This window comes from Macaca mulatta, chromosome 1, assembly GCF_049350105.2.
Source record: "Macaca mulatta isolate MMU2019108-1 chromosome 1, T2T-MMU8v2.0, whole genome shotgun sequence".
NCBI lineage: Eukaryota > Metazoa > Chordata > Mammalia > Primates > Cercopithecidae > Macaca > Macaca mulatta.
This window is the reverse complement of record NC_133406.1, coordinates 108,670,790-108,679,729: the sequence shown is the minus strand read 5'-3', so window position 1 is coordinate 108,679,729 and position 8,940 is coordinate 108,670,790. Positions and strand designations below refer to the sequence as shown.

General features: G+C 42.8%; 1 protein-coding gene across 2 annotated transcripts; it reads left to right on the top strand.

Moving 5' to 3' along the window:
* The first annotated feature begins 253 nt into the window (after positions 1-253).
* Positions 254-5,299, top strand: CD1C (CD1c molecule). Of its 2 annotated transcripts, none has more exons than XM_028845778.2 (6): positions 254-654; positions 1,660-1,926; positions 2,610-2,891; positions 3,118-3,396; positions 3,734-3,824; positions 3,977-5,299. In XM_028845778.2, the coding sequence occupies exons 1-6, from the start codon at positions 597-599 to the stop codon at positions 3,996-3,998; spliced, it is 999 nt and encodes a 332-aa protein (XP_028701611.2). In that variant the 5' UTR covers positions 254-596; the 3' UTR covers positions 3,999-5,299.
* Positions 5,300-8,940: the final 3,641 nt, after the last annotated feature.

Genomic DNA, 8,940 nt, shown 5'->3' with positions numbered 1-8,940 from the left:
ATGTAAAAAACAAAGTATCCAATTTATAAAAGAATCAGTGAGAATGAGGAAATAAGAAAGATGGATGAAAGGGGTGAAACTGGAAAGAGAAAACTTTGAGGACATTCAAAAGGGGGAAAGAAAGAGTGGAGTGATGAGAAGAGGGGACACTATGGAGAGTGGAGGCAAATTTAAGTGGAGAAACTGGAAGAATTGTGATCTATTAAAACAAGCAGGAACCAGAAAAAATGATGTGGTTTCTCCTTTTTATCTTACAAATGATATGCAAAAATCCAGAAGGACGAAGTGACTTTTCAATGCCGCACACCACTTTGTCTAAGGCAGTTGAGGAGGGAAGTAGATATGTTGGAGCTTAGTGGCAGAGCAGCTGGAATCCTGAGAGAAGAGAGTAACTTTAGATCAGGGCAGGTGGGGAAATGAGAGATTGAGTAGGAGGCCCAAGGTTGAGGGAAGCACATCTTCTTAGTTGCTATCAGTGGCTGATGGGGAAGATTGTTGGTATAAGGAAGTCAGAATATAGATACAGAAGGATAAGTTTGCTAAGAACAGAGATCAGCAAACAACTTTTCTGAGAGAAAGAAACATCTGCAAATGACATGCTGTTTCTGCAGTTTCTGTTGCTAGCTGTTCTCAGTGGTGGTGACAACGCAGACGGTAAGAACATCACTGTTAGCCACAAGGTTACATGTATCTGGGTAGAGTGTGGTGGGCTTTCCCAAGATGGATCAGTGGAGATGCCAGAATGCTTGCCATCTGAGCGTACCTGTCTCCAGGTCCAGTTTACTCTTTTGGAGGATGGTGGCAGAGCATGGGCTCTGTGTAAGGAAAATGTTATAGTAGTGCTAAAGTAGTCATTAACATTTTTCTGTGGTAACTGGTTCACTTTCCATTTCCTCTCCATTTTCCGTTAAAACAAGCAGGGCCCAGGAAAATGATGTGGTTTCTCCTTTTTATGTTACAAATAACAAGCAAAGTCTAGAGGGATGAAGCAACCTTTCAATGCCACACACCACTTTGTCTAAGACAGTTGACGAAGAGAAGTAGATATGTTGGAGCTTAGTGGGAGGGCAGCTAAAATCCTGAGAGAAGAGAATAACTTTAGTTCAGAGCAGGTGGGGAAATGAGAGATTGAGTAGGAGGCCGAAGGTTGAGCGAAGCAGACCTTCTTAGTTGCTATCAGTGGCTGGTGGGGAAGATTGTCTGTTGGTAGAAGGAAGTCAGAATACAGATACAGAGGAATAAGTTTGCTAAGAACAGCAACAACTTTTCTGAGAGAAAGAAACATCTGCAAAGGACATGCTGTTTCTGTAGTTTCCGCTGCTAGCTGTTCTCCCAGGTGGTGACAATGCAGGTAGTATGAACATCTCTGTCAGCTGCAAGGTTACATGTATCTGGGTAGAGTGTGGTGGGCTTTCCCAACATGGATCAATGAAGATGTCAGAATGCTTGCCATCTGAGCATACCTGTCTCCAGGTCTAGTTTACTCTTTCAGAGGATGGTGGCAGAGCATGGGGCTCTGTGTAAGGAAAATGTTATAGCTAAAGTAGTCATTAATGTTTCTCTGTGGTAACTGGTTTACCTTGCATTTCATATCCATTTTCCTTGCCTCTCTCTCTCTTTTTTTTTTCCTTACACTACTTGCCCTCCTTCCACCAAAAGCAGCCCAGGAACACGTCTCATTCTATACTATCCAGATCTTATCATTTGCCAACCAATCCTGGGCACAAAGTCAGGGTTCAGGATGGCTGGATGAGTTGCAGACTCATGGCTGGGAGAGTGAATCAGGCAGAATAATTTTCCTGCACACCTGGTCCAAGAGCAACTTCAGCAACGAAGAGTTGTCAGACCTAGAGTTGTTATTTCGTGTCTACTTCTTTGGATTAACTCGGGAGATTCAAGACCATGCCAGTCAAGATTACTCAAAATGTAAGTTCAATCAACTAAATTATGGGAGTTCTTTAGAATGTTCTATTTATGGGAAATATTCTCCACTTATTTCTGGGCCATTTCCCATTATCCCATCCTACCATAAAATTCTGCATACATGAACCTTTTAAAGGATATTTCTGATGTTGACGCCCTCAAATTTCCTAGGCTCTTGCTATTTTTGGAATTTTTTTTTCTTGTGCTTTGTTATCTTCCCCCTGTGGTCTCCCTCTGTATCCTACAATCCAGAGGCACACAGCTGTCCCACTCTGTGCTTGACTTTTAAAATAAAATGTATTCCCCCATTCAATTTCTTCAAAGATCTATGTCCATAGTTCAATGACCATTATGACCAATTTCATGCATCATGGAAGGCTATCCTCCCACCTCCCTCACACAGGCTCCCACTTCACCCTCTATCCTATATTATGTGGCTCACTTATCATTTTTCTACATCTTCCTCAGCCACTTTTTCTTGTTAATTCAAGGCATTTATCTCTTATTGTCCCCCTTTCCTATCCCCAGCAATTTTTCTCTCTTGTTTCTGATTAAATATGTCTTTGGCTTACTCTCACATCCACATAAAGCTTTTTTGCTTCATTTCCTGATACAGCCCTAGGTTTTTATACTGTCGTTTTCACTTTTTTGTTTGAAGTCTTTTTCTCATTCTTCCCTTCCTCCAGATCCCTTTGAAGTACAGGTGAAAGCAGGCTGTGAACTGCATTCTGGAAAGAGCCCAGAAGGCTTCTTTCGGGTAGCTTTCAACGGATTAGATTTACTGAGTTTCCAAAATACAACATGGGTGCCATCTCCAGATGGTGGGAGTTTGGCCCCAGGTGTCTGTCATCTACTCAATCATCAGTATGAAGGCGTCACAGAAACAGTGTATAATCTCATAAGAAGCACCTGCCCCCGATTTCTGTTGGGTCTCCTGGATGCAGGGAAGGTGTATCTGCACAGGCAAGGTCAGTAGTTTCAGCCCCTTCCTCTAAGAGTTTTCTATTCAAGTCCTGCCCCTTCTGTTCCCACCCTTCAAACTCAGGACAAGAAAGAGGACAAGAAGCAGAGGGGTTGCTGGGTAATCATTTCTTAGAGGCAAGAAAAAGATAACTGTGCATATTCATGTGAATGTGTGCATGTGGATGTAAGCTGTAAGTTTCTTCATCAGAATACTTTTTCCGCTGTCTGCAGTGAGGCCAGAGGCCTGGCTGTCCAGTCGCCGCAGCCTTGGGTCTGGCCATCTGTTGCTGGTTTGTCATGCCTCCGGCTTCTACCCAAAGCCTGTTTGGGTGACATGGATGCGGAATGAACAGGAGCAAGTGGGCACTAAACACGGTGATGTTCTTCCTAATGCTGATGGGACATGGTATCTTCAGGAGATCTTGGAGGTGGCATCTGAGGAGACTGCTGGCCTGTCTTGTCGAGTGAGACACAGCAGTCTAGGAGGCCAGGACATCATCCTCTACTGGGGTAAGATTGGAGGTTGGAAGTGTAGGTAGGTGATTCTTGAGCCTAAAGGGTAGGAGAGAGGAAATTTTGAGGATGGCAGACCTAGATGAGGGATTGTAGGAAGAAATGTAGAGATTAATTTAAAGAACAGTGGAGTAAGACCTGAGGGATATATGGATACTAGAGATTTAAGGGGAAATGAGGAATCCTTCCTTGAGTAAGTTTGGGAATAGAGTGACTGAAATAGGAAAACTGATGCAACTCATCCAATGCACATGTTAAGTAAGGAAATCAATAGATGGAGTAGAATCAACAGTGAGTTTAAAATGGCATCCATGTATCTTTCCAATATGTGCAGGACACCACTTTTCCATGAATTGGATTGCCTTGATAGTGCTGGTGTTCTTGGTGATTCTAATAGTCCTTGTGTTACGGTTTAAGAAGCACTGGTGAGTTTTTTGTATTTCCTCCTCTCCTCCCAGTTTCTTATTTCACATTCTATTTTTAACTCTCTTAGCTTTTCTCTGTTGACTACTCCACCTTATCCTCAGTCACCACCTCCAACTTATTCAGGGTTTCTCCCATTCCTGTTCCTTCACAGCTCATATCAAGACATCCTGTGAGACTCTTCCCCCGACTCCACCATTGTAATAAGAACCCAGCAACCCAGGAGCCTAGTACAACATAGTGATGCCATCCCGTCGACTCTCCATTTAAATGGTTTCTCTTTCTGCCTGATAAACATTTGTTAACATAAATCAAATTATAATTTAGAATGGTTTTCTTGGAATGTCCACTTTTTAAAATAGCACTCAACCTTCAAAGCCCATTTCTAAGGTCATTTCCTCCAGCGATCTTCCTTGACCCATAATGAACCAAGAGAGCCCCTCAACTGCTATGTGCATACAATACTTCCTACCCTGTGTTGCAGCTACTTGGGTCTTTCACTTCACATTTTTAAGCTTTTTGGAGGGCAAGGATCATGATAAATGTGCCTTTCCTGCATATGATGTGCTCAGTGAAACACAAAACAAAACACCACATCTAAGTTGGATTAACTGTCATCTTGGCAATTTTTCTCATTATATTCCTTCCCAATGCTGTTGTAGCATTTGAAATACTTATGCTTCTCTTTTTGTTTAAATGCTTCACACCTAGCAGATAAGTTCCACTCTCCTTTAGCTCCCTCATTTTCTCCTTAAACATTTAAGGAAAAGTGCAGCCTTGTGCCTGGATACACTTATTTTCTAAACACAGAGAATTACAAATGCAAATAGAGAGACAGAGAGTGCAAGTTATGTGTGATGATGAGTGGTTTGCAGTTACGTCACAGAATACTTAAGAAAGAGGAACAAGAGCCTTGGTCCTCAGGGTTGGAGTGGGATCAAGGCAACTGTTGTGCCGTATATGCAAGACAAATTTCCTAAAGCACTGTGCTATCGGAGATAGCCTTGGCTAAACTTTAGTCTCTTTACGTTTCATTCACTAATTCAACGAATATTTTTCGGGTACTGAGTTGAGACAGGCACATACAGCTTCTGAACTGGTGGCAGATAAAACAAATGAGATTGTGTCCACTCTCCTGAAGTTGCAATGTTTGCTTCCTCAATCTGTCCATGTTTCTTTTTTATTGTTTTCATTTTTTTATTTCTTTCAAGAATTTTAAATATATTTTATTGATGTATAATTTATAGTAAAATTTGAGTCTTTAAGTATACAGTTCCATTTATTTTGATAATTACATAAGCCCATGTAAACAAAATCACAATTAAGATATTAAATGTCATAACCCCTCATACCTGTTTGTAGTCAAGCATACCACCAACCTGGCATTCTTGCAACTACTGATACACTTTATGTCACTTAAGCTTAAACTTGTATTTTCTATGATTTTATTAAGATAGAAATAAACATACCTACTTGGTATTGGCTTTTTTTCTTCAATTTAGCATATGGTTGTAAGTAATCCATGCTGCTCAGTGTATTAGTAACCATTCTTTCTATTGCTGCATAGAATTCCACGTATGGATATTTTTGGAGGAGGAGGTGCCTTCCCAGATCTGGCAGGGCCTTTGTCTCCTTGTGCCCACTCACCCAGCTTGGGTCCTGCTTCCATTGCTCATTTCCTTGGCTCCAGGAGACCCTAGGTGACTCTGCTGCACCCTTAGTCACCTTGTGACCTACAGGTACTGAGAGATCAATAGAGAGGATGCTAGGACACCCAGGAAACTGGGATATAAAGCCAAAAGTATATAAAATTAAACTTAGTTTTGAGAGAAGAGACAAGACGGATGACTAGATGCAGCCAGGAAGAGCTTCTCCCACCAAGAGTCAAGATCATCAAGAAGAACAGTATACTCTGAGAAGATCATTGGAAAGAAGGCATTGAGAGTGGATAGAGGGAGAATGCAGACCCTGGGCTGAAGAGGGGAAGAAGCTGCGAACCCTATACAGGGTTGCCAAACACTAGGACTTGTTCCTGGTCCTCAGTGGCTTCTAGGGAAGGGGTTAGTTAAATAGGCATGAAGTGGTCCACTCTAACCATGAACCTCTGGATTCCTAACTGCAGGAGACCCCCACGACCCACACAGACATTTGAGTTGGCAGGGAGAGCTACTTGCAGAGTTGGCAGGGACAGGACTCCAGCTTCTGTGGAACCCAGAGGGTTTGGTGTGAGAACAGCTACAGTGGAGCATGGTTAGGGATGTCCATTCCCCAAGGCTTGCCATATTCCTCTAGGTGGCTTTGACCCCTTTGTTGACTATCAGACCTGGACAGAACGGGGCTACCATGCTATTTGGATGGGGCTAGACTGATCTAAGTCCCCTAAAACCCCCATGTCTGCTGGCCTCTCCCAGTATCCCTGCCTGTCTGTACCTGCTTGCAGCACAGCCTCAGATGCTCAACTGAGGCAGTTCTCAGAGACCACTGCCATAGGTCTTTCACTGGCTGACTCTGCCAGACCACCAGAGAGCTTCTGCCACCGGCCTCTCATCAGCATGCACCTGCTTTCAGCACCTGCAACTGCTTTGCTGGCATGCACACATAGACATCACTGCCTTGCTACCACTTCTGTGCACACATACATGGAGATCTCATCACTGCTGCCCTGTCCCCACTAGCCCACATGCACGCATGTACCCTGCCACACTACCATCCCTGGTGTATATGTGCATGGACCTTGCCACCTTGCTGCCTCACCACCACCAGCATGTGCGTGAGTGTGGACCCCAACATGCCACTGCCCCACTGCTGCCAGTACATGCATGTGAGAACAGATCCCCACTGCCACTGCTCTTATGAAATACTTTTGCTGGGACCCCCCTGCCCCGTTCCGCCATAGGAGTGTTGTTGCTAGTGGACTGGGAACACCTTGGACCCTCCAGTGAAGCAGGTGCTCAGTCTCAAGGGGCCAAAGAACAAGGTTCTGGGCCTGGTCCCAGGCCCTCAGGCTTAGAGCACATAGCCCAGGAGTGCTGAGCTGAGTCATGGTCCCCTGAAATTGTCAAGAAATGAAGCTAGCTCACTGAACCAAACTTATACCATAGTCAAACCCTCAAGTGCATCAAAGAATATAAAAGCTTAAAGCCCCATTAAAAGGACAGCAACTGTAAAGGTTAAAGGAACATCAGCCCACATAGATGAGAAAGAACCAGTGGAAGAACTCAGACAGCTCTAAAAGTCAGAGTGTCTTCTTACTTCCAAATGAACACACTAGCTCCCCAACAATCATTCCTAACCAGACTGGAATGGCTGAGATAATAAACATAGATTTTAGAATCTCGATGGCAATGAAAATCATGAGATTCGGGAGAAAGTTGAAATGGAATCTAAAGAATTAAAGGAATCTGGTAAAATAATACAATAACTGAAAGACAAAATAGCCACTTTAAGAAAGAACTAAACTGATTTGATGGAGCTAAAATTTCGCTAAATAATTTTATAATACAATTGGAAGTACTAAAGGCAGAATAGACCACACTGAAGGAAGAATCTCAGAACTTAAAGACCAGTTCTTCTAATTAACTCAGTCACACAAATAAAGAAAAAATAATACAGAAGGATAAACAAAATTTCAGAGAAATATGACATTATGTAAAGAGACCAAACATATACTCACTGATGTCCCTGAAAGACAGAGAGAGAGAGTGTGTGCAAACAATTGAAAACATATTTGAGGATATTGTCCATGACAATGTTCTCAACTTCACTATAGAGGTCAACATTCAAATTCAAGAAATTCAGAGAACTCCTTAGAGATACTATACTAGACAACCATCCCCAATTACACATAATAATCAGATTATCCAAGGTCAATGTGAAAGAAAAAATTACTAAAGGCAACCAGAGAGGAGGAGTAGGTCACCTACAAAGGGACCCCAATCAAGCTAACAGCATATCTTTCAGCAGAAACCTTAGAAGCCAGAAGACATTGAAGGCCTATATTCAGCATCCTTAAAGAAAAGAAATTCTGACCCAAAATTTAATATCCAGCCCAAATAAGATTTCTATGTGAAAGAGAAATAAAATTCTTTTCAGCCAAGCAAATGCTAAGGAAATTTATTACCACCAGACCTGCCTTACAAGAAATCATTAAGGGAGTGCTAAACATGGAAATAAAAAGACCCTTACCAGCCACCACATAAATGCACTTAAGTAAACAGACCAGTGACACTATAAAGGAACTGCACAATCAAGTCTACACAGCAACTAGCTAACAACGACGACAAAATCAGCTTCTCACTTATCAATATTTACCTTGAAGGTAAATGAGCTAAACACCCCACTTACAAGGCACAGAGTGGCAAGTTGGATAAAGAAACAAGACCTGGCCTCATGCCTGTAACCCTAACACTTTGAGGCTAAGGCAGGCAGATTGCTTGATCCTGTGAGTTTGAGACCAACCTAGGCAACATGGCAAAACCCTATCTCTACACACACACACACACAAATACAAGAAAATTAGCTAAGAATGGTGGCACATGCCTGTAGTCCCAGCTACTTAGGAGGCTGAGGTAGGAGGATCACCTGAGCCTGGGGAAGTGGAGGCTGCAGTAAGTTGTGATCATCCCATTGCACTTCAGCCTAAGTGACAGAGCAAGATCCTGTCTCAAACAAAAAAAAAAAAAAAAAAAAAAAAAAAAAAATTGGCCGAGCGCGGTGGCTCAGGCCTGTAATCTCAGCACTTTGGAAGGCCGAGTCGGGTGGATCACGAGGTCTGGAGATCCAGACCATCCTGGCTAACATGGTGAAACCCCGCCTCTACTAAAAATACAAAAAACAAAACAAAACAAAACAAACAAACAAAAAAACCTAGCCGGGCGTAGTGGCGGGCGCCTGTAGTCCCAGCTACTCGGGAGGCTGAGGCAGGAGAATGGCGTGAACCCGGCAGGCAGAGCTTGCAGTGAGCTGAGATCGCCCCACCGCACTCCAGCCTGGATGACAGAAGGAGACTCCATTTCAAAAAAGAAAAAAAAGAAAAGAAATAAAAAAAGAAAAAAAGAAAAGAAAAGATAAAAGAAACAAGATCTACCTGTTGTCTTCAAGAGACCCTTCTCACATGCA

What these genes read in the sequence shown, in the direction of transcription:
- CD1C (XM_028845778.2), top strand. Translation starts at nt 597, where the DNA reads ATGCTGTTTCTGCAGTTTCTGTTGCTAGCTGTTCTCAGTGGTGGTGAC. An exon ending in CAGTCAAGATTACTCAAAAT is followed by an intron (nt 1,927 to 2,609) that starts GTAAGTTCAATC and finishes CCCTTCCTCCAG; the next exon opens with ATCCCTTTGAAGTACAGGTG. An exon ending in GGACATCATCCTCTACTGGG is followed by an intron (nt 3,397 to 3,733) that starts GTAAGATTGGAG and finishes CAATATGTGCAG; the next exon opens with GACACCACTTTTCCATGAAT.